General features: G+C 44.9%; 1 protein-coding gene across 1 annotated transcript in view; it reads left to right on the forward strand.

Annotated features, from left to right (window-relative positions):
• The window catches only part of COMMD6 (COMM domain containing 6), a 173,842-nt gene that overhangs the window by 102,414 nt on the left and 45,157 nt on the right, over positions 1-26,271 (forward strand). Inside the window, exon 6 of the mRNA XM_086934886.1 lies at positions 23,455-23,607. Within this exon, the coding sequence (XP_086791012.1) occupies positions 23,455-23,607 (153 nt within the window). The remainder of the gene's footprint in view (positions 1-23,454; positions 23,608-26,271) is intronic.

A 26,271-nucleotide genomic window follows, 5' to 3' on the forward strand; every position in this document is an offset into this window, starting at 1 on the left:
AGCTTACTACTTGAGTCATTCCTTACAAAGGTTGATTGTTTGTATAGGTCAGATGGAAGGCGGACATTACATGCCCTTAGGCCAAACTCCGCAGTCAACTTCATGATTTGGACAGCAAATACCGAACAATGCACAGGGTCAATGTTATCTAGCAAGGGTATATTATTTGCTCTATCTTCCTCATTGAAGACGTCTCCCAGACCTATGATAGGTTCGTAGTTGCAGTTCAAGTCACCAGCTATTATTACAGTTGGTTTCTCTTCTTTACTGTTTAAAAAACAGTCCAACTTTCCCAAAGTCACTGACTCTTTTGATGGTGCAGAGGGTCTATTATATACATTAATTAAAATATAGCACCTTTCCCTCATTAGTGGTGACTTTCAAAGCCAATATATCCAGGGAATCGGTGTAAATTTTTGTTGACCCGAACTTTAAGAGTTACCTTTACCCAGATAATGAGTCCGCCGGAAGGCCTACCTCTTACAGGGGGGACTGCATTAATATTGAAGGTCTTATAGCCAACTCTATGTGGGGTACTGAGTGCCCAGGTTTACTGCAAAAGGCAGAATACACTCGATTCAATGTAATTGGACCAATCTGGATCACTTAGATTTTTGGTTAGCCCGGCTATATTCCAAGATATTAATTTTAAGTTTGAAGCGTGGCTTGCACTATTGTGGATTTGCTAACAGACAATTGGTTGACCCTTCATTTTTGAAGTTCTCATATAGCTTATAGGCGACGCATCTTCTCAAGAATTATTATTGACCATCCTTCCTTTTCCTTTCCCTAAATTAGCTAAAGACACAGTGAGCCCAGGATCTATACTTATTCCTTCCTTGGCTTGACTCATCGGTGCCAAAGGTTGATACAGTCAATCCACTGCTTCCAGCAGATATAACCCTTGAAATATGTTGGGAGTTACAACATCATTCACAAAATTCAATGTTTTTGCCTCACTCTGGGTGCGATTTTTGTAAAAATACCCTAATGGGAGTGCATGAATATTTGTGTTACTTATAGTTGTTTCTTCATGGGCCCTCAACAGGGAACGAACTACCTGGGGATGTCTGAAATTTACAACTATACAGTCTCCCTGTATATCTTTCACAGTATTCCCGACCCAACCTAACCTACGGACCATTAGAATCTCATTTACCCTGTACATCCTAAATTTTTTGTATTTACATAACAATCCGTAACCTTATTCTTTAGGTCGTTCCAGGATTCTTTCTGGTCACGTTTTAAAACAGGAACACCAGTTAATACTATAACGTATGGGCATGCTGCAGGCAGAAGATCTAGCCTTTCTGTGTTAGAAATCAAGTCTGTCCTTTTGGGGCTATGTTGTATTTCCCTGCAGTGATTATGCACGGGTCTTGTTGTTGCATTGTCGGGAGCAGAGGAAACCCTCTTTCTTTGCAGGGACTGGTCATTAAACTCTTTGTTAATTCTTGAAGGAGCTCTATCTGGACTTCTTACACCCGCTTTCGGACAGTGTTCCGCGTTCCCTTCGTTTCCAGTAGGGACACTACATGTTTTTAGTGATGTTTTTAAGTTGACAAATAGATTTTCCCCTTCTGTAATTATGCCTCTCCCATCACTAATACTTTTTCCTAGGTGAAGTAAAGGTGCGTTTAATTGGGCAATTTCACTATTCAGGTCCCTCAGTTTAGTGTCCATTGTTGTACTTATTTGATTGTGAACAGAAGCTAGAGTGGTTTTAATAATGTCTGCCACAATTTGTTCGAGACCTTCTATTATCTCATTGTCCCGGCCGGGACCATTATGATCAGTGTCATCAGTTTGTATTCCTACTGATCTAGATGTGTGGTTTGTGGCTTCAGTTTCCTTTGCCTGGGAATGACTAGCCCCCCTTTCCCACCTGCATTACCTTTCTTTTTGTAAGATTTATTTCCCCTTACAGATTTTTCATTTTTGTCCTCAGTATTTAGACCCGTTAGACCCAGTGCCCTCTGTCCTCGTAGTCAACTCGAGATTCCAGGGCTTGCCCCTGGGCTCTCATCCGCTAGTCTGGTCAAAGGGCTAGAATGGGCAAATGGAATATTATCATTATCTTGGTGATCAGCTGAGCTGATTGTCGGACTCTTAATTATCAATGGGAGTTGTTCCCTATTTTCACTGTACGTGGGGAGTTTGGAGGGGTCTAGTGATAGCCTTCTCTGAGCTATTTCATTTTCACGTAACAACACATGTTCAGCTCTAGTTATGAAATCGTCTAGAGTATCAGCTGTTCCCTTCCTTTTGCTCATGGTCAGATTATACATATTCAAAATATAGCATTGACCCGGGTGTTTTTAGAAGTGCAATACAAATAGGCGGGAAAAAAGCAAAGTCAATAATGCCCACAAATACAGGGGATACAAAATTATACTCCGATATGTTTTGTGGCAGAAACAGTACCTTTTCTCAAGTTTCCGCAAAAGGGAGTGGTCCCAGCCCAGCCTCCTCCGACCTCTGACTGCCGTAGACGGCCTGCCCTTTGCCCGGGCTTAGCCCTGCGTGTCCCCCGCGCGTTCCCGCGACGCGGGGAGTAAGCATTATTTAAAGCGCCTCCGGGCGCGGAAGATGACGAGGGCGGCTTCTGCCGCTGTGCACCCTGGGAGGTGTAGTCCTCCTCTCGGCGGCCGCTGTCGTTGGAAATGCGGCGGCGGGAGGACAGAAAGCAGCAGTTCAAATTGCCCAGCAGCGTCTTGGAGGTGGGACCAGGTAGGTTAGAAAATACCCCAAGTAAGAAACAGTAGCACCCGCTCCACCGGGAGTAAGCGTTATTTAAAGCGCCTCCGGGCGCGGAAGATGACGAGGGCGGCTTCTGCCGCTGTGCACCCTGGGAGGCGTAGTCCTCCTCTCGGCGGCCGCTGTCGTTGGAAATGCGGAGGCGGGAGGACAGAAAGCAGCAGTTCAAATTGCCCAGCAGCGTCTTGGAGGTGGGACCAGGTAGGTTAGAAAATGCCCCAAGTAAGAAACAGTAGCACCCGCTCCACCGGGAGTAAGCGTTATTTAAAGCGCCTCCGGGCGCGGAAGATGACGAGGGCGGCTTCTGCCGCTGTGCACCCTGGGAGGCGTAGTCCTCCTCTCGGCAGCCGCTGTCGTTGGAAATGCAAAAAACACAGTTGATGGACAGAATGCAGAACAATGTCTTACATTCACCCCAGTACAAAGATCTGGGCCTACATCCATCGTTTTTTTGCACTCCACACCACCCTAGGTCAGACAATGGCTATATGCAAATCAGCCCTGACCCTGTGCCTCATGGGAACAGTCCAGCCCGAACTACCAAGCCATGTCTTTCCTAGACCGGAATCAAGCATCCAAGGACCGGTTTCTGGCTATCAGCCTTCTTCAGCCTAGATAGCTTGACTCCAGTGATGTGGAGAGCCTGGGACTCACGTCTGAGCATACCCAACCCATTCGGGGTGAAAATTGCAAAAAACACAGTTGATGGACAGAATGCAGAACAATGTCTTACATTCACCCCAGTACAAAGATCTGGGCCTAAATCCATCGTTTTTTTGCACTCCACACCACCCTAGGTCAGACAATGGCTATATGCAAATCAGACAGATACAAAAATGTGGAGAGGGTCTAAGGGGAAACTATATTTACAGACCAGCTTGCACCCTGTCCCCCAACTGAATAATCAAACAACACTAAAGGGGATGCTAAGGGTCTCATACAATACTGTGGAAAAAACTAAACACTCGAATGTAGTGTAAAGAGAAAGAGAAAGTGGACCAAGCCAAAGGAGAGAGAGAAAGCACAAAAAGGAATACCCATCAGCCCACCCGTGGGCGGAACCTCATCATCTGGGTTTTAAAGATGTAAACTGGTATCCACTAGATCCCTGCTTGAATGTTTTTTTCAAGGGATGCTAGTAGAGGATCCACCAGTGAGAAGGACAGCCAACAGGTTGTGTTAGTGGGCTGAGGGAAAAGAGGGGGGTTGCAGTGTTCAGAAAGTGAAGAATAATGTTAAAAATGCCTGTTGTGATGCCAAAGAACAACTTTATTGAGGGTGACCATCATAACGGCATGATTAAAAGCAGAGTGATGATAGTATGGAAAGAATTACTATCAGTTACAGATGTTAACTAATCAACATGTTTCAGCCTCAGCAGGCTTTCATCAGGACCCAAAAAATACACTGCTGCAACAGTGGTTCGGAGGATACCACGAGTGAAAAAATATATAATAATGGTGATGTAGACCTACCGGTAAAGGTTTTTAGGTCTCGCCTAGACGAAAGCAAAAAGCGAAGCTTTTTGCTGTCTAGGGCGAGACAACTTATGTAATCACTTTCGGGGGAATGTGGACAGCAGACTCTCACGAGCGTCTCCTGCCGGAGATTCTACCTCGTGAGCGCGCACGTCGCCGTGCCTCATTTTCCCATTCTGAAACCAAGCCACACTCACGCATGCGCACATACACACACTGCATACACACACACGCACCCCCTTAAACAGACACACGCTGCATACACACACGCACCCCCCCTTAAACAGACACACGCACGCACAGACACACTCAAACAGACACACGCGCGTACACCCCCACTCACCGGGCTCCTCTCCCCTTACGCATGTGAAGGCACTGTGCTAGAAGGTGCGCTGTCTAAAATCACTGCCGCCTCCCACAGCAGCATTGTATGTAAATTACAACTTGCCTCCCCGTAAACACCGCCGCAGCCCGGGAAGTTCGGTAGCCTCACAAATCCCGAGCGCAGCTCCTCTGACGTCAGACGAGGAGCCGCGCTGGGATTGGTGCCGGTGGGGCCGTTGCCTGGCAACGGAAGTGTCGTCGACGCCGGGCGGGAGGGGCTTCTTTGCGTAACATATCACATAATCTCCCCGTGTTTACAAGAGAATAAATATTTCCTTGTTTCTTTTGTTAACAATTTTAATTCATTGAACCCATAAACAAATACTCGGAGAATGGGGGACCGCACCCGCCTTGGCTGAGGAGCCCTCTGCGTTCCCTGTCAGGAGAATCGGGTGCGAGCCCCTGGCCTGCGGTGACACCTCCTTTGCAGCCCCAGGGCCCACCTCCGCCAAGCCATATCCTCGGCCCGCTTTGACTCGTCGGACCGCTCGAGCTGGTACTTCAGGCCGGTGTCCCGCAACTAGGCTCATCGGCAGCTGCAGGGGCAGCGGGACGGCGTCTTCCTGGTGTGGGACTCGTCCACGTGCCCCGGAGACTACATGCTGTCCGTGTCCGAGAACTTGCACGTCTCCCACTACATCATCAACTCGCTGCTGCCTTCGAGGCGCTTCAAGATCGGCAACCAGGAGTTCGACAATCTGCCGGCGCTGCTCGAGTTCTACAAGATCGACTACCTGGACACCACCGTGCTGACCGAGCCGGACGCCAGGTAACACCCGGACTGAGTGGGGGTGTGGGCAGGTAGCGTTTGTGAAGGGCTGGCAGGGTGGCGGGATCCACAATAGGGCAGCCAGCGGTAATCGTAATCGTAGTTACGGAGCGTGAACTACCCCCTGCCGAGGCGTTATCAGATGACCCCTTGTCACTAACAATGCAGTTTTCAACCCCTGAGCGTTGGTTCGTTTGGGTCAGTACAACGGGCCCAGGACTGCTGCTCCCAGAATGCATTGTGTAAAACAGTCCAGGACAGGAGCTGTGTTCTCGGTGGCTGTCATCTGGTAGCCTTAGGTACGTTTAAGTTGTTTGTGGGTGTCATTTAACTGTTTAGCGCTTTTAGGTAAGGGGGGGGGGGGTCTCGAGTACAGACCGAGATGGAGCATGACACTAATAGTTTGAAGCAAATTTTCCCTTAGCATTTTGAGTCCGTAAAGAACCAACCAGGTGACAACCGGGAAATGGGAAGGGAATCTCTGGTTAAAATCAGAACATCCAGGCGTAAGGTTGGTGTATGCTAGGAGAACGAGTCTCCGTCACCATGGCCCCATCAGATAGCTTGGCCATCACAAGGAGGATCTCACACCCTCCATTGCTTAGAGGATTCGTAAGACAACTTGTCTCTTCCGGTGCCGTTTTGTGAGCGCTCGTTGTCCTGTTTTCAGAGCTCGTTGTGGTCCGGAGGGCCGGTCACTGCCCCACACCGTCCACCGGGGGAGAAGAAAGCCGCAAAAACACAGAGGTGAAGGAAACAGAAACACAGATAGGAGTTGACAAAGAAACAGGCCCGTACTGGCGAGCAGAAAACACCAAAGAACGAATTAAATACAAACAACAGGGATAAAAAAAATAATGGCATGTTTGCATGTATTTGCATTTAAGAATCAGCTCCGACACCCACTACGCAAAAACGTATCTTATGCAATTATACATTTTTATAACACATAGGGGTGTGGGATAATCACTCGCCTCCAGCGGGTGAGGCACGGGGTCTGTGAAATGTGGGAGACTTGACAATCCGAGGGGCACCCCATTTTACGTAACTTTACGCCACTGAGCAAGGCGGCCCTTTTTGTCCACACTGCAGTAGCTGACGTTAGGGGCAAGCGGGTCGGGTTGCGAGGCCCTAGGCCCATGCTTCTCAAATCTTTCCATACACTTTTAAATTGCCACTTCACGGCATGACATAGCAATGCGGTGGGGTGACTCGACAGTGGCACAGCATGATTAACCTGTCTCAAAAAAGCTTTCAAGATGTGGCCACACCCACCGCCTATTCCACCTGGACAGCAGAAAAGCTGAGTCCCACAGCCTGTAAGGCGTTTGCTTAGAGCGCGGGATCCTTTCACTGCTGCCGAACAGCATGCATGGTCCGGACATTGTAATTAAGTTTAATGTTGCTAGCCATGTGGGTATTACTGAAGCAGGTTACAACATTTACACAACACAAGCCAAGCTTGTGATCTCCAGCATATTCATTTTTTTATTTCCATTTAATGCTCTTTGGAACAACAATTTTATATTACTTGTGTGTATTACCACTGGCCAGAATTTCAAAGACTTATATTCACGCAATTGAAATAATACTATTGTGATTAGGGCCGATTTTTGGAGTCTGACCGTTTATTTCCTCCTGTTACATGTGGTATAATTTTAAGCAAATGATTGGCGTGGCAGATATGATGTAAGGCGCCCACTGCCCCAAATGAAATCACATGAAGTGGTATATCACAACTTCTGGACTAAGAGGTGTGGTTCTTCAATTTTTTTATCCTGTACCCCCGGTAATGCCTGGCTCCTGTTGTCACACAGGGGATGCAGCTACCCTTCCTCCTTCTGTTCCGGGGACCTGCAGCTTCCAGCTCCCCCTCCTAACATCAAGCCCCGTTTTTATTTTACCGAATCACATGCTCATGCTGCTGCCTGGTTTGTCTACATGCACACAGGCAGAATCACTCGGTACAAAATGGCTCCTGTTCACTCGTCAGTACGGTCTTGCGCCGCCCCACCTTCCCCCTGCCAAATACATTCATTCCAAATACTGCTTATTTTCATATCAGACTGACTTCTCACATCTGGGATAGCAGGGGCACCTTCCACAGTGATTAGTGCTTCACAAAAAATAATTCTCGGCTAGCGCTCAGAAGCCTTGAAGCTTTGATTGAATGACACTGCAGTTTGATGCCCCGCTCGTCTTTGATGCTATGCGTTCCAGACACTGATTTTATTAAGACTCACTTGGAGCTCTAAACTGTCACTTGATCTTTATTTTGGTCATTTCGTTTGCCCGGAAGGACTAACATATCTGTGAAACCCTCTTCTTTTATAGTTTGAGCATCGTCTTCGTTTAGCAGGATAACATTATATATTTGAAAATACAAATATCCGGGAAGAGCAGAGAGCAAATCTCCGCGATGTTGGGCATTCTCCTATCATAAAGGAAGCGTGTTGGTGGGACCTGTGGCGTCTAACGCATCATTTAACCCTATATGCGTGGGCACCTACCACAATAATGTATAGGATGAGTTTGTTCCGTTCCCGTTTTTAATTTGATGTAAAACTCAAATCACTGCACACTCTCTACTACACACTCCCTACTACAGTCACTACTCTCTACTACACATTCTGCTACACACTCTCTACTACAGTCACTACTCTCTACTACGCACTCTACTCTCTACTACATACTCTACTACACACTCTCTACTACACACTCTACTACACACTCTCTACTACAGTCACTACTCTCTACTACACACTGTACTACACACTCTCTACTACACACTGTACTACAGTCACTACTCTCTAACACACTCTACTACACTCTACTACACACTCACCACTCTACTACACACTCACTACTCTCTACTGCTCACTCTCTACTACACACTCACTACTACACACTCTCTACTACACACTCTACTACACACTCTAGTACACACTCACTACTCTACTACACACTCTACTACTCACTACTCTCTCTACTCACTCTCTACTACTCACTCTCTACTACAGTCACTACTCTCTACTACACTCACTACTACACACTCTGCTACACACTCACTACTCTACTACACACTCACCACTCTCTACTACACACTCTCTACTACAGACTCACTACTCTCTACTACACACTCTACTACTCACTTACTACTCTCTACTCACTCTCTACTACTCACTACTACTCACTCTACTACTCTCTCTACTACTCACTCTCTACTACTCACTCTCTACTGCTCATGACAATGCCATTTATTTATCTGTTTTCAAAACCAACACATAAATAAAACATTTGTCATTTACAATGCCAAAAGCGCTAACTTTTGCAAAGGCGAGACCATTGCATTGTAAATGCTTGTTATTCCTCTTTCCTTCTTTCTGCCTTGCTGTCCCCTCCCTTCTTCTCCCACTAACACCTCATATTTCTCTATTTTCTCTCCTCCACTAAACATTCTTCCTTCCACTCACTTCTGTTCTGTCTCTTACTAACGTCCCTTTAGACCCGTTTACATGGTCCCCTCTCTCCTTCGTTTACCGTGTCATTGCATTTTCTTCTTTATCCCTTCGTCTCATTCTATCGCCCTCACTCGGTCTATCTATTGCCCTCACTCTATCTGTCTATCGCACTCACTATCGCCATCACTATCGATCGCCCACACTGTCTATCTTTCGATACCCCTCACTCTATCCATCTATCTATCGCCCTCACTCCATCTCTGGCCCTCCCCCTCTGAATTTCTCATGGTCAAATCAACAGAGCCTTTCTACCAGAGATGCTCATTTCTCTTTCTCAAGCAGTAAGGCATGAAGCACGGAGGAATCAGTACGTCAACAGTGTTCTAGTGTGCATAGTGCCTACGTCACTCATTCTATCGCATCACCACAGCATCACTCAGGACCACCACAGCATCACTCAGGACCACCACAGCATCACTCAGGACCACCACAGCATCACTCAGCGCCACCACCTCATCAATGTGTGCAACCATTCGACAACAACTGGTTCAAATATGTTCTCTCAATGTTTCAAGCTTTATTACAAATGTCACAAAAAGATGTTAATATTTCACTTTTGTTCTTGTATTTTCGTCACAATAAAATACAATGAACATAATCTTCACACAAGTTAAAGCTATTGCAGTTATAAATTACCATAACTTTTAAGTATTCATTATTAAAAAAAATTAAAAGCCATTGTTATTTGTAATATCAATACATCTAAGTCACGTAAATACAACACATATTGCATTACAAATGCTATAGTTGTCACATTTGCGAAAGTTATAACTATTGGCATTGTAAATGACAAAGCTATTCATTTAGCTATTTTCAAAACCAACACAAATAAAAAAATTGTCATTTACAATACCAATAGCTCAAACTTTCCTAATGCGAGACCTATTGCATTGCAAATGCTTGTTACTTTATGGTAGTCTCATTCTTATGTGACAGACACTCTCCTAAGGACAAGAAAGAAGTGCACACAAGGTAGAAACATTTGTAAGCATTTTCAAATAACATACATGTTATGTTCCACAGTAGAATAAATTTTAACTCGCCCATAAATTTTATGAAGAAGGCCCTACCTCGCCTGGCACTCGCTCAGGTCAAAAGAGGCCACGCTCTAGACATAGAGATTAAAGACATGAAAAAAGAGAGATTTCCTTTCACATGTGTGGATATGTCGCCAGAAAGTGCGTCATAAAAAACTATAAGTGATGATCTCAATAGGCAGCAAATGATGGCAAGAAATACAGCTGGAAAAGCACTCAAAGCTGAAACGTCTCTCATTAGTGTGATTTGATTTTACAGTGTTTAAATTTAGAGTCAGGTACTCTGACTTAACAAAGTCAGAAAATGTACCTCCATTGGCAATAGTATATACTTGTGTATAGATAATATAGAGAGCAGAGGGACACAGAACCATTGGGCAGTTGTTAAAGTGTCTCCTGCATGCTGGAAAGATCGAAAAAATATATATACTTAAAAACTGACCAAATTGGAGCAAGGCTCATGTTTTCAACAAGTCTGGAGCTCAATAAAGATAGTTTCAGTAAGGGAATCTGGAGCTCACAAAAAAGGCGAAAAAAACGAGCCACGGTTGCTTCACCCACCTGTCCATCGTTGCCTCGGATCTGTCTTCTGAGCCGAGGGGAAGGTGGTGAAGCAACCCGTGTGGTTCGAATAAAAAGGGCCAGTGGCGGACCGAAGAGGAACCACATTGATATCATCATCCAGAATTTTGTTAAAGCTGATTCGTTCAGTGACATATCCATACAGACTCCCACTTGATTGGTTAAAAGAGGGGCTTTAACAATTGGTCCAGGATGGAACCCGGAAACAAACTGAGTGTTTCCGGTGCCGCGTCACTATAGTCGTTAGTGTCGGAATTTGGCGGCAGATTGCGTACCAGATAGAGAACGGAAACAAACTAAGTGTTTCCGGTACCGCGTCACTCTGGTCGTCTATGTTGAAGTTTAGCGGCAGATTGCGGACCAGATTGAGAGTTGGTATGCAGGCCAGGAAACGGAAACAGGCTATGTATTTCCGATACCCTGTGACATAAATCTCGTGTGTTGGCAATTAGGCAGGTTGCGGACTAGAAGGAAAGCACGCAGAGATAATTGTTATTAGTTCGATAGTACGTGCAAGCCGGAAAAAAGATGTCGGTCAAAATGTTTCACAGCCCGAAAGATTGTAAGTATCAGGTTTGTTGAAACAGACCTGATGTCAATAAAAGGTTGTTAATGGTGTAAATCGAGAGGTGTATTTGCACACATCATAGTGTTGTGATGAAAGGTGTAAATCGCAACCAGTCATTCTTGGCTTGGGCCGTAGTTGTAAGGCAAGGGACGCCTTGCGAGGCTATTTAGAACAGGCATGGCAATAAACCAATAGTGGGTTTGGCCGTTTTCGAGGACCATGAGTCTAGCACCGATATAACCGCTCATAACCGAGCGTCACTTCAGATGATCCCTCAGATAGATAATGAACCTGTTCATGGGCATTGTACTAAAACTTGGTAAGACAATGGATATACACGTGTTAATCACCTCAACTAGGCATATAAACTAGTCCAAAGTTAAGAGCACCGAATACCCATTGCCCAGTAACGGATATTTGAGTATGTGTTGAATATGTACACAAACTGAAAAACTGAAAACAGTATTAGCAGTGGACACCAAATGTAGTCTAGAGGTATCTGAGATAGAAGGTGTATCTCTACATGGGCATTGTTTTAGAAAAGGAATACCAGATTGGGTATAGGCATGTGTATGTAAACACAATCACCAGGTTCCAGCAGATGGTCAAAATTGGGCACACTGAATCAACAGAATTGTATACCTATTTTGTTGTGTTGGGTATATGCAAAAGTGTATTATTATACACCCCAGGTCTGAAAGGTGATAGATTTAGAGCTGAATCCAAGAAATGTCATCATTTAAACCTTCAGTGTCACATTTAAGTTTGAAAATCCAGAGAAGGTTATTTACCAAATCACTTGCCCATGTGCCCTCCGATACATAGGCATGACGACCAGGAAGGTCAAACTAAGGATACAGGAACACAAAAGTACCATCAGGCGCAACAAACAGGCGACCAGGATGACAAATCATTTCCTTACAAAGAAACACACTGCTGAGGATATGGAGTGGCTAGTTCTTGAACAACCGTTCATACCCCCACATGTCAGTGACATTTCCCATTTCCTGTTCGTTAAAGAACAGAAATGGATTTTCAAACTTAAATGTGACACTGAAGGTTTAAATGATGACGTTTCTTAGATTCAGCTCTAAATCTATCACCTTTCAGACCTGGGGTGTATAATAATACACTTTTGCATATACCCAACACGACAAAATAGGTATACAATTCTGTTGATTCAGTGTTCCCAATTTTGACCATCTGCTTGAACCTGGTGATTGTGTTTACATACACATGCCTATACCCAATCTAGTATTCCTTTTCTAAAACAATGCCCATGTAGAGATACACCTTCTATCTCAGATACCTCTAGACTATATTTGGTGTCCACTGCTAATACTGTTTTCAGCTTTTCAGTTTGTGTACATATTCAACACATACTCAAATACCCGTTACTGGGCAATGGGTATTCGGTGCTCTTAACTTTGGACTAGTTTATACGCCTAGTTGAGGTGATTAACACGTGTATATCCATTGTCTTACCAAGTTTTAGTACAATGCCCATGAACAGGTTCATTATCTATCTGAGGGATCATCTGAAGTGACGCTCGTTATGAGCGGTTATATCGGTGCTAGACTCATGGTCCTCAAACGGCCAAACCCACTATTGGTTTATTGCCATGCCTGTTCTAAATAGCCTCGCAAGGCGTCCCTTGCCTTACAACTACGGCCCAAGCCAAGAATGACTGGTTGCGATTTACACCTTTCATCTCAACACTATGATGTGTGCAAATACACCTCTCGATTTACACCATTAACACCTTTTATTGACATCAGGTCTGTTTCAACAAACCCGATACTTACAATCTTTCGGGCTGTGAAACATTTTGACCGACATCTTTTTTCCGGCTTGCACGTACTATCGAACTAATAACAATTATCTCTGCGTGCTTTCCTTCTAGTCCGCAACCTGCCTAATTGCCAACACACGAGATTTATGTCACAGGGTATCGGAAATACATAGCCTGTTTCCGTTTCCTGGCCTGCATACCAACTCTCAATCTGGTCCGCAATCTGCCGTTAAACTTCAACATAGACAACCAGAGTGACGCGGTACCGGAAACTCTTCGTTTGTTTCCGTTCTCTATCTGGTACACAATCTGCCGCCAAATTCCGACACTAACGACTATAGTGACGCGGCACCGGAAACACTCAGTTTGTTTCCGGGTTCCATCCTGGACCAATTGTTAAAGCCCCACTTTTAACCAATCAAGTGGGAGTCTGTATGGATATGTCACTGAACCAATCAGCTTTAACAAAATTCTGGATGACGATATCATTGTGGTTCCTCTTCGGTCCGCCACTGGCCCTTTTTATTCGAACCACACGGGTTGCTTCACCACCTTCCCCTCGGCTCAGAAGACAGATCCGAGGCAACGACGGACAGGTGGGTGAAGCAACCGTGGCTCGTTTTTTCGCCTTTTTTGTGAGCTCTAGATTCCCTTACTGAAATTATCTTTATTGAGCTCCTGACTTGTTGAAAACATGAGCCTTGCTCCAATTTGGTCAGTTTTTAAGTATATATATTTTTTCGATCTTTCCAGCATGCAGGAGACACTTTAACAACTGCCCAATGGTTCTGTGTCCCTCTGCTCTCTATATTATCTATACACAAGTATATACTATTGCCAATGGAGGTACATTTTCTGACTTTGTTAAGTCAGAGTACCTGACTCTAAATTTAAACACTGTAAAATCAAATCACACTAATGAGAGACGTTTCAGCTTTGAGTGCTTTTCCAGCTGTATTTCTTGCCATCATTTGCTGCCTATTGAGATCATCACTTATAGTTTTTTATGACGCACTTTCTGGCGACATATCCACACATGTGAAAGGAAATCTCTCTTTTTTCATGTCTTTAATCTCTATGTCTAGAGCGTGGCCTCTTTTGACCTGAGCGAGTGCCAGGCGAGGTGGGGCCTTCTCCATAAAATTTATGGGTGAGATAAAATTTATTATACTGTGGAACATAACATGTATGTGTAGGAGAGTGGGGTCTGCAATCCTATGGTCACCCCCGATTTTTGCTTTTTGCTTCACTGGTTTGCGACTTTCCCTGGCTGTGGGCCTGCTAATCCGACCCACAGCCTAGCTGTCTCTCTCTAAATTGACAACCATGTACCTTAGGTGCATATCTAATTGGATACTGAGTCACCTTATCAGTCCCTGTACTGTGTACCTTAGGTACCCAGGGCATAGGTGCACCTAGGGCCTACCAGGGGCTGCAGCTTGTATTATGCCACCCCTGGCTGGCCATCCAAATCTGACACAACTGGCTGATCAATCAGCTGGGGCAAGGTGGTGTAATCACCCTTTGCTTTAGATATAGTATCCCGATATCTAACCCTAAAATGGACACATATCCTCCTATCAGTCACTCCTATGGCAGGCCTTATCAATCCTGAAGGCAGAGTGCTTGGAATTATGTGAGATGGTGCTCTAGCATGAGCTGAGCCTGTCTGCAGATTTCGGAACCAAGTCCTTTAGCTGTTTCCATGATAACGCTATACCATATACTCTTAAGTGCTTTATAATCCTCGCGGTTATTGCCAACTTTGGTTTAACATTATCTAAACATGTCGAGTAAGGTGTCATACGAATTGGAATACTACCCCCTCGCCAATTATGGCGACGGGGGTAGCATTCCACCCTTCTAGAGGGACACGACATGTATGTAACTGTGAACCCCGGTTAAAGTGAACTCGAGCCTCAGCATCACAAAATGGATGCTGCCACCACAGACACAAGTCTGACCTCCTGCTGCTGGGAGTCCTTCCAGCGAGGGAGGCTTGGACAAAGGGTTTCCTGCCTTGGGAGGTGCTAGCACCACCCCAGACAGGATTTTGTGTATTAGGTATGACAGGGCTGAAAGGAATGAGACATGCCTGGGGCACACAAGGTGTCCCTGTGCATACACCGGTCTAAACCAGTTCCTGGGGCACTCCAGCCCCAGAGCTGGCGCAAGACCGGACAAAGGATAGGGGGTGTAACCACCCCCCTTCCTGGTCCCACCCAGAGGAGGGACCTAGTCGTAGTACAGCCCCCTTTAGCCGGATAAAGGTAGGAGCTGGTCCCATTCCAAATTAGGTTATCCTGAACAACTTTACAAGAAGAAACTCTGGACTTCGACGTTCTGCTCCATAGAAGACTGAAGAAATCTCCCTTGTGGGCAAGGAGTGTCCACCCTGCACAAGCAGGCACCATCAGCGTCCAGCGGCTTCCCTTTGTCGTCTTCCTGCAAGGATCCAGACTTCAGAGCCCGACGAGACCCGGATTCCCAGACCTCTCCGACCTCTACCTACATCTGCAGCACAGCTGAGATCCGTGGGTGCGACGAGACACGTGGGACCGGCCATCTTGAAAGAAGCAGCACTTCGCTCCAGCACGACTTCTGAGGTAACCTCGTCCAAGTGCTTTGGGGACTGAGAAGCCCCGACCCCCAGCAGCTCCTGCACCGAAGACCAGCCCTCCAGCCTCCACGAGATCTGCGTGGGGCCCTTCTGCCTGTTTGCTGCTCGACGCGTTGTCTGGTCACTTGCCGGCTGGCTAGTGACCTCCTAGACGACGAACTCCAAAATCTTCACTGCTGGTCTGGTTGCTCCAGACTGGCCCTTGCTCCCTTCCAAAAGAGGAGCACCCCGGACCCTCCTGATCCACTCCAGACGCCGTTTCCACTCACCGCGTGGGTTGCCTTTGCCAAGGTCTGTTGACTCCGAATCCGAAGCCGACACCGCCGACAGCTAGAGCCTGCGTGGGACAGCTCGTGCATACATCCTGGTCGTCGAAGACACCACCTGGTCCACGTGGCTGCAGAGACAAGCGTCCACCCTCACCTGATCGCGACGACGACATCTGGTTCCACTCCTGGTTCCACTCCAGTCACTGGCTAGTGACTTTGAACATTGTCCCCTCTGCTTTCAGGTTCTTCTCTTCACTGATCCACCCTTGGATCACACCGGACATCTTCCTCTTGACCGCCTGCAGCATCTTTTCTTCCAGGCTCCATAGACTTCAACGCCGGAACCCGACACGACTTGGCACCTATGCACCCGCAGCCTGTGGGTGAGGTAACACGAGCATTTCGGTGCTCAAGGGTAGCTTGACTCTCCTAGTGTCCAGTTCCACAGTCGTTTTAGTTCTACCTAGTCAGGATTGTCCGTACTCACCTTTTTCTTGAACTGTACTGTCCATAGACACTGTTACGCATCTTGCGTGTGAGTTCACACTCTGCACACGCGTTCCGTGGGCCTCCTAGTACCTACCTAGAGTTAGTATAGCGTGGTCCCAGCGATCCTACAGCCTCTGGACAGCTCCATTCCTTTTATCGACTTTCACATTCCACTTACTTAGTATATGGTTTGTCGTGCCCCTAGGGCACCATTGTAATTTGTGCAACTTAAACGTATTTTGCCTAAGAGTTTGCCATGTGCTTAGCCCTCTGACCTCATAAAGAGTTCAGAGGTGTATGTTAGTTAATAAATACTTGTTCATTTTCATAACAACCTGTGTGGTGTCCTTTCACTTGGTATTCAAGGGGTTATATGTGGTAAAACAGCGGGCTTCACATGCCAAAAGAGTTTAGCCTAAGACTGCTTTGTCCATGCTACCATTAGGATAGCTGGTCTATAAGGTTGACTTTACAACCAATCACCATAAGGGTTGTTTGGACTGATACAAGGTGATCACTAGAACTAGTGAGCGTCATATATCAGGCCAACTTCTCACAGTATGTTATTTGAAAATGCTTACAAATGTTTCTACCTTGTGTGCATTTCTTTCTTGTCCTTAGGAGAGTGTCTGTCGCATAAGAATGAGACTACCATAAAGTAAAAACCTTTACCGGTAGGTCTACATCACCATTATTATATATTTTTTCACTCGTGGTATCCTCCGAACCACTGTTGCAGTAGTGTATTTTTTGGGTCCTGATGAAAGCCTGCTGAGGCTGAAACATGTTGACCAGTTAACATCTCTAACTGATAGTAATTCTTTCCATACTATCATCACTCTGCTTTTAATCATGCCGTTATGATGGTCACCCTCAATAAAGTTGTTCTTTGGCATCACAACAGGAATTTTTAACATTATTCTTCACTTTCTGAGCACTGCAACCCCCCTCTTTTCCCTCAGCCCACTAACACAACCTGTCGGCTGTCCTTCTCACTGGTGGATCCTCTACTAGCATCCCTTGAAAAAAATATTCATGCAGGGATCTAGTGGATACCAGTTTACATCTCTAAAACCCAGATGATGAGGTTCCGCCCACGGGTGGGCTGATGGGTATTCTTTTTTTGTGCTTTCTCTCTCTCCTTTGGCTTAGTCCACTTTCTCTTTCTCTTTACACTACATTCGAGTGTTTAGTTTTTTCCACAGTATTGTTTGAGACCCTTAGCATCCCCTTTAGTGTTATATGCAAATCAGCCCTGTCCCTGTGCCTCATGGGAACAGTCCAGCCCGAACTACCAAGCCATGTCTTTCCTAGACCGGAATCAAGCATCCAAGGACCGGTTTCTGGCTATCAGCCTTCTTCAGCCTGGATAGCTTGACTCCAGTGATGTGGAGAGCCTGGGACTCACTTCTGAGCATATTTGATTGATTCAGATGCTCCGTCCATCACCACCCCCTTTTGTACCGCTTTTGGCCACCATAAGTGTGGCAGGGTAAGCTCAGACGTGAGTCCCTTGCGCACTTTGCCACTGGATTCAAGCAAGCCGGGCTGAAGACGGCTGGAATGCCAGAAACCGGTCCTCGGAAGCTTGTTTCCGGTCCAGGGAAGACATGGCTTGGCAGTTCGGGCTGGACTGTTCCCATGAGGCACAGGGTCAGACTGATTTGCATATGGCCATGTCTGAACTGGGGTGGCAGAGTGGGCTAAAGAACGGTGATGGATTAAACCCAGATCTTTTGACTGGGTGTGAGTGTTTGATTGATTCAGATGCTCCGTCCATCACCACCCCCTTTTGTACCGCTTTTGGCCACCGTAAGTGTGTCAGGGTATGCTCAGACGTGAGTCCCTTGCTCACTTTGCCACTGGATTCAAGCAAGCTGGGCTGAAGACTGCTGGAATGCCAGAAACCGGTCCTCGGAAGCTTGTTTCCGATCCAGGGAAGACATCGCTTGGCAGTTCGGGCTGGACTGTTCCCATGAGGCACAGGGTCAGACTGATTTGCATATGGCCATGTCTGAACTGGGGTGGCAGAGTGGGCTAAAGAACGGTGATGGATTAAACCCAGATCTTTTGACTGGGTGTGAGTGTTTGATTGATTCAGATGCTCCGTCCATCACCACCCCCTTTTGTACCGTTGTTGGAAATGTGGCGGCGGAAGGACTGAGAGCAGCAGTTCAAATTGCCCAGCAGTGTCTTGGAGGTGGGACCAGGTAGGTTTGAAAATGCCCCATGTAAGAAACAGTAGCCTAACATGGATAGTCCTGGATTTTTTTCTTTATGTTGACTAATTGATATAGGTTGCAATCAAGTTTAAAGTGATGAAAAGGTGGGTTTGAGAGAGCTGCATGCTAAAAATAACATTAATCCTCAACTTATCTGTCTTGCAACTTAAGGGTCTCACTATGGATTATGGCATACTCTATTTCCCATGACAGAGAGCTTCTGTCTGTGAAAGGCGTGCCGGAATGATTGATTATGGATGTTGAGAAGCTTATGTATAGGAAGTTAGATAAATGTGCACAATAAATAAAATACAATAATACATTTCAGGGTACTTCGAAATATATGCATGTTTTTATCACAAATAGATTTCAACAACATAGGAGCAAAATGAAATAGCATCATATCATGCAGACCTTTATATACAATATGTATGCATACATGTTCTGGATTTATCCTAAGTTTATTTGGTCTGGTTGTACATCGAGTTAATCCTTGTATGGGTGAAGTGAAATCATGTTGTTAAATTCTATTTGTGTAAGTTTGTCTCTTGCAAGCCTGCGCGTGCTTTCTATTTATTGTAGTCCACTTGACACTTAGGGGGTCTGGGAGACTCTTGAGTCCATTGAACAATATTAGCACAGTAATAAAGTATACCTACATAAAAACAAGTAAAATTGAAACATTTTAAAGGCTGTGCAAATGTAAAGGAATTTGAAATTAGAGGCTACAAATTAAGAACCCTACTCTCAAATTGCAATTTTTTAGTAATTTAGTACTTTTATTAAAGTACTACAACATGCTATTCACAAATCTGAGTGGAAATCTTCTCTTCCATATCTCCGATATTTTCTGAGGAAATCTTCACACATGTAAGTTTATTCCTTAGTAGTAGATGTGGGAAGGTCCAAGGGCAGTGGTTGAGAAATGGAGTGTATTCACTAAAATTTGGTGGGCTTTAGGGAGGAGAAGCCGGGGTCAAGATAGGGTTCAGGGGTGGAATTTAGAGAAGGCTAGACACTCACTCTCAAAAGAGTAAGCTCATTGCTATTCATGAACTGCATTTCTAAATCTAATATAGCAAAAAGTCCCAAAACGGTAGTAAATGTAATCCAACTCAGACCTGGAGTAAGTCCAGCACCACATTTGGCCACCCACAGATACTGCAACACCTGCCCACAGAAAGTAATGGAGGCAGGAACGAAACATGTCCAATGTAGTTGTAGGCATACTGAAGGAATAACTACTTGGACATTTTTATCCCAGATGTCACAAGGCACTCCCATACCATATGACAGAAGTCTGCTGCTGCTGTTCGGCATCTTGATATCGCACTCCTTACAACACTACCTGCGTAGTAGCCATGATTCCCTAATGCCTGTTGTAAATAAAGCAGGAACCCTTTGGTCTGACACCATTTGTCCTGGAGCTGCGCCTTGATGCCATCGGGCTAAGTTTGCGCTTTAAAAGTTTTATATTCATTCATTCATTCAGTTGCTGCACTATGATTCACTATGGATATAAGGGGCTCAGAATCACACACTCCTAGACTGGATTTCCCCTACAGTGGAAGCAGTTTCCTACACTTTATACTTCCTGAGTAAAAAGCCGCTCCTGTGAGAATACCTCTCAAACCATCATTATCCACCCACATGCAGTCTGTACGCTGCCTGATTTTGACATTAAGTCCAGACTTCTCCCAGTGCATTTGTTTCTGTTGTACCTGGTTGAGTGCCACCCTTAGTAGGTACTAACTTGCGATAAGCCTTCTGCTACCTATTCTTGCAGTCCCAAACCATATTGCAACAGAACCCTTTTCTATTATGGGTTAGCTAAAGAATGGGGAAAAAGACAGCCAAACAGGTCTTCTTGACACACAATATGAATGGGGTACTGAACTTAACAGATCACCACTTTGATTTAAGGTATAACTTCAAACACATGTTGATGTGTGCTTGGATTCATATGAAAAATTCTTGCTTATACATTTGTTAACAATGTCCTTTTATTAATATCTTTCCATTCCAGTGATCTGACGTCGTACAGAAATAAGCTAATCATGCACCCTCATTTTAAGGTTCTTAGCAGTACCCATCAAATTCTGATGTTCGATATCTTGCGAATCGATGATATGACATCCTTGAGAGTTGCCTGATCTTTAAGTCCAGAAGAATCTTAGAATGTCTCCTCCTTCAGTACCAGTCTGTGTGTGAAAACCTGATTCTCGCTCAACAATCCTTTCTGCATTCTCAGTGAGATCGGAGTATGGTTGTGGCTCTGCTGGACGAATCTCTCTTGGACTGTTACTGACTGTCATTTAAGACTGTTTGCCTTTAAAATGGACTAGTGATCATCATCCAGGGGCAGTGAGACGGTCAAGTTCATTCTCTTTCTTCGTATGAATCTTATTCACTGAGACATGTTGGTAATCTGCAGCCCCTTCTTTTGAACCCTAATGTACGATAAGAATTCCACATGAAAGAGGAGTTCTCGGGCATGGGCTAGCTCATAACTGACATGCTGACAAGCTTATATATTTTGAATGCTTTCAAGACTGTCTTCTTTTTTAACCTGTCTTTGTGGTTGTCAGGAGAATAATTGCAGGAAAATAATTTCCCTTCCAGTCAAGATCCCAAACCAGTGGTGTTAAGTATAGCATATTTCCTTTATTAAATGACATGAGCTGAAAATGTGTAGCCCTAAAACAAGTGTAGCTCAATCCATAATACCTCTCCCAATGTTGATTGTCTAAATTCATCCCTGTGCACTGTTTCCATTTACTTCACATTTCTTCTAAAATTTCTCTGATTTGAAACTGAGCCCTTGATACCAGAAACTAAGAGAAATATTTATTCTGTCCTCCCTAAACCGGCCTTTTACCACCTTCCTGGCTGACTTGATGTCGATCCAATTAAGATTAGCAATGACTGCTATTATTTTGACGCAAATATAGAAGTGGCGCCTTGCCAGACAACAACCTCTGGGGGGAGAGTGCCACTTAAAACTTGGACCCACCAAAAAATCTTTTATCTTCATTATGCTGAGATCTGCTCATTTCCCAATTATCCCTTTGATCAGGCAAGGAGACAAGAACCTACAAAAACCTAGCTATTTTTCCAGCATTTATGGTGGGAATACCCTGACTTAAAAAGATCTTCGGATGTACCCGCATTTATGTTAGCGTTTTGTAACTCACGTTTTGGGGATATTGGGATTTTTTGCACAAAAGAATAAGTCAGAGGTGTTAATATATTTCAATATCAGACATAAGGCTGCAGCATATAATTTTCTAGTTGGGTCACAATAGGTCATGGACTTCAGCCAGTCGGCAGCGGTGGGACATTGCCTCTACCCCAGGCCGTGCCTCACCAGCAGTAGCATGATGGCGGTAAATCTACGCACAGTGGGCTTGATGTACTACAGGAGGGCCAGGGATAGGTCAGTCACGAATGGAATACCTATCATGGTGAGGATTTTCGTCCAATATTCCTGTACATGAGGGCAGGGTCAGGCCAGATGTATTAACAGGTCATTATCTGCACTACACTTTAGACAGAGGTGAGATTGTGTCGGGTCAATTTTAGCCCGGCCCAGTGGTGTAGTGTGTGCATGATGGAGGAATTTGTTTGTGGTTAGGGGTGATGAGCTTCATTTGGGAGCAACAATAGCTCCAAGTCTTGTTGGATAGTGGATGTCCCAGATCATGTTCCAATCTGCCCTGACCCCTCTATTGCATTTCGACTTCAAGGCATCACATGCCTGGTACAACCGAGCAACCAGGCTAGTCCCCTCTTAAGTGGTGATCACTAAGGTCAGTGGTGGGAAGTCCTCTAGCTCCAGTGGGTATGTGGGTAGCCTAGCATGCAGAGTGTTGTGGAGGTGCTGGAGTACAAAATGCTCCATATTTATGGCGTCCACAAAATGGACAGTGTCTGAGTGTGTAATAACATGACCATCTGGAAAAAGATTCCCAACTATGTGTAAGCTGTGAGATCGTAGTGTACGCTTTACTAGTTTCTCCTGCATGAGGGGTAGCCAAGGGTTTTGTGCAAGTGAGAGTGCAGGAGAATAAAGCACACCCCTACCCAGGCATTGTCGTAATTTCCTCCATGCCCACCCAGTGGTGGATACGGTCTGGATATCAGAAGGGCCTCTTGGTATGCCCAATGAGATAAGAGGAAAGCTGGGTGCGCCCTCTCTGAATCGCCTCCAGCCTTGCATATGGTAAAGGAGCATCAGGGTGATACCAATGGTATGTAGTTTAGCATTGCGCCGCCAGGAAATAGCGCTGTCAGTCTCGAATGGCAAAATCTCCCCTCTCATAAGGGAGCATTGAGGTGTTCCATCTAATATAAGGTCTTTGTTCCGCCTATATCAGACAGAGCATAAGGACATTACATATGTCAGGTAAAGGTAAGGTAAAAAATGTAAGTCCCCCTCCTCCCAGGATAACCTCCCCTGGCAGGGTACAGAGAAACCCACTCTGGACAACACTGCTTGCTCAGTGTATCCATCCAACCTTGTAAAAGACTTCAAGTTTGCCCCATTGAAAATTTGCAACCTCTAGAAAATGTTCTTAAAACACTTCTATAAACTTTTCGTGGGAATTCCAGAACGTTTTTCAAATGTTTTTGCCTGTTCGATAGGATAACATTGAAATAATGTTTGCAGTACTTCTGCATTACAGTTCCTTTTTCTTTCCCTTAATTTTTGTGTAATTTTTGTATGTTTTTATAACAAACTTTGGACGGGTTTAGGATTTTTTATTTCTTAACTGTATTATTATTGGTCTAGTTGTTGCATTTATGAATGCTACATTTTCTGTCAGGAAGGCCTTGCTGCTTCATAAAAAAAAAACAATGTTGTTTTGTCAGTCAGCTACACTACAGATGATATACAGTGGGTCTGTGTGAATTTGAGCTTTTTGGATTTGAATAAACCAATGAAATATTTTTCGTTTTCTGCAGCTTCTTGATTTCCAGTGGAAGCTGGGAATGGCAGTGAGCTCTGATACTTGCAGGTCGCTTAACTATCCCTACGTGGCAGTGGCATTAAAGGTGGCCGACTGTTCGGGACACATCACCAGCCAGTGTTTTGAAATGACGATTCCACAATTTCAGGTTTGTGCATTTAAGGGTTCATACTCTTGTTTTGCGTAAATGGTGTGTTTTGTTTTTCAGTGCAGTGAAAGTCACAGGGTTAATGCACTATGTCAAGTTGTACAATGTCATGATTGGTCTCCGGGGGCACACAGCTGCAGGGGCCCCCAAAATGGACAATGCGAGAGTCTTTAGTAAACAGTGCATAAACCAAGATGGACTGCAAGAAGTAGTCTTCAGTTAAGCCTCTTTGACACTGTGGGTAGATGTGCACGAGCAGTCCATGCCTAAATCACTGAATATGATGTTTGGTGAGACTAGGTACAGTCCAACATAATCATCTCATTGCAATAAAGTATAGATGTCTAGCCAAGGTCAGGTGGGTATGAGTGGCTCCATTGTGCATCTTGCTTTGTAGGCCTCTTGTGTGTTGGTTTTGGTCTGGAGTGGATGACCCAGTACACCTGTCAGAGTGGAAAGATCTGGAAAAAGAAAGTGACTTCTAAGAAGGTCCCATTCACCTTACAGAAGGTAGCCTAATACTTCCAGAGACTAAAATGCCACGTGCATTGCCCAACCCTCACAATGACTAAGATTTTCATGGATGATCCTAATTTTCCTCACTTTACATCATACTTCTAGGTGGTTCCTCATGGCATGCATCACACTCTAAATATCTTTATATTTCATAACTAAATGGACCCATCCTCCACTCACTTGTTGAACATGAATCCAAGTTTAGTCTGTGGATGCAGTAATTCTTGTTAAATATCCCTCACTGATACTTTTCCTGTGCTAGGAATTATGATTTGTTTTATACTGTTCTGACTTTTCAGTATTAAACGGCCAACACTCCTATATAACATTTACGCTACACAAGAGCAGTTTGAAAAATAAATAACTAATACAATTAGTCTTTTCCGTTACAAGCAAGAATACTTATCAGATTGGAAATTATCACCTCTGCCAGGCTGCCATCAGCACTGTCATAGCCAGTTATGGAGTTCACCTGTCTTGTGTCATGAAATTATGGTCCTAAAATGGTAGTAACTTGTTGGCGAAATTACAATTCCTTTCGCTTCATGGCAACAAAGGAGCAGGCAGTTTCAAAGGAACAGATAGACTCCTTCTGCAGGACAGTGGCAATTGGGGTTTCTAGAAAAACCAAAGGGGATGATGGACGGAGCGTTGACAATACAAACACTCACCCCCAGTCAACTGATCTGGGTTTCTAGTCATCAACAGACTTAGATTTGCGTATTTGCTTCACCAGCAAGAAATTCAAGGCAAGTGTTATCAATGTAACTTTACATGGTGGAAACAACTCTTCCGCTATCAAGCTGTTTTCAGACTGCTTAACAGCTCAAATCCTGAAGATGTATTTTACGTTTAAGAGGTAGAAATAATTTCTTATTTGCTGTAGCCAGTATTATGCTTTGGGCTAATGATTTACCTAAAGGAACAGATACATTTGTCCTGTAAATTCACGTTTAAGATCACAAAGAGGTATCAGGAGAGTTCCCCCTTTGACATAGGACACCTGGTCACCATGACTGGAATGTCTGCTTCTTTGTGGTTGTTACTGACTTACCGGATCCGGCTCAGATGCTGCTGGGGCGCAGGCATGGAAGGGCAAGAAATAAGGGCACCTTGAGGGATCTCTGAGTTCATTCATACAGAGGTACGCTGGAAAGTAAAAGGGAACAAGTGAGTAGCACTGAAAGAAAGTGCTGAAGCATGTGGTGCAGGGGACACAACCAGCAGGATGGTGAGCTGTACATGGTTGCCTCCCCAGTGCATTCCAAAATTAAAAGGTGAGAGAAACGGGGAGGTATGGAAGGATTCCCCAAGCAGGCAGCCACAACAGCTATGCATGCACTGCTTTCCCGCCTCATGTAATCTGCGGTGTCAGAACTGCATCATCACATACCCGAGTAGGAGAACAAGCACATGTTCATCCTCCACCCCCTGTTTTGTATTTGGCATGTCATTACTATCTGGTTTGGTTTTTGCTGGAAGTACTGGGCTGGTTTTAGGAAATGTGGTTGGCTAGTACTCCCTGCATCCGTGCTGGGCACCAAAGTCTCTCCAGGAAATCACCTTCACTGTTTTTGCCGCACGTTTTTCAGGGAACAAGACAAAGTTGTCTTTCTTTGATGCTTTGAGGGGAACATTTTAGTTCAACACGAGGCGCTGTTTTCATCCTAACACCATTATCTCAATAAGGATATAATGTCGAATTTTGGCCTCATCTCGTGCAAGTTGTTGACACTGTATAGCCAAATCAGGTGTCTTTAATGTATTGTCGTAGTAGCTGTTTCTAGATGATCAGTGGAAGCAAGCCTAAGGAGATTTGGAGGATTTGCTATCCGTCTCTTACCGTTCTTCATTCTCTTCAGTGATGGGTGTCAGAAAAAAATATTAAAACGCTTTTTCTTTTAGTGTAGAACAGCTGAGGAACAGTAATCTCAGATCCAGCTCTCAGAGAGGGGATCTGGGACCGTTTTATGTATAGGGCGCACTTTCCCTATTTGCGCCTTGGCGCACCTTTTAAGTGGCGCACTGTCATTGCGCCTCCTGACAGCTTCTTTACCTCTGTGCCCCTGTCTAATACGGCGCCAAGGCAAAGGGATTCCATCATTTGCATGGGACGTGCCCCCATGCATATGAGGGAACGCCCCCTAC

Source organism: Lissotriton vulgaris, chromosome 8, assembly GCF_964263255.1.
Source record: "Lissotriton vulgaris chromosome 8, aLisVul1.2, whole genome shotgun sequence".
NCBI lineage: Eukaryota > Metazoa > Chordata > Amphibia > Caudata > Salamandridae > Lissotriton > Lissotriton vulgaris.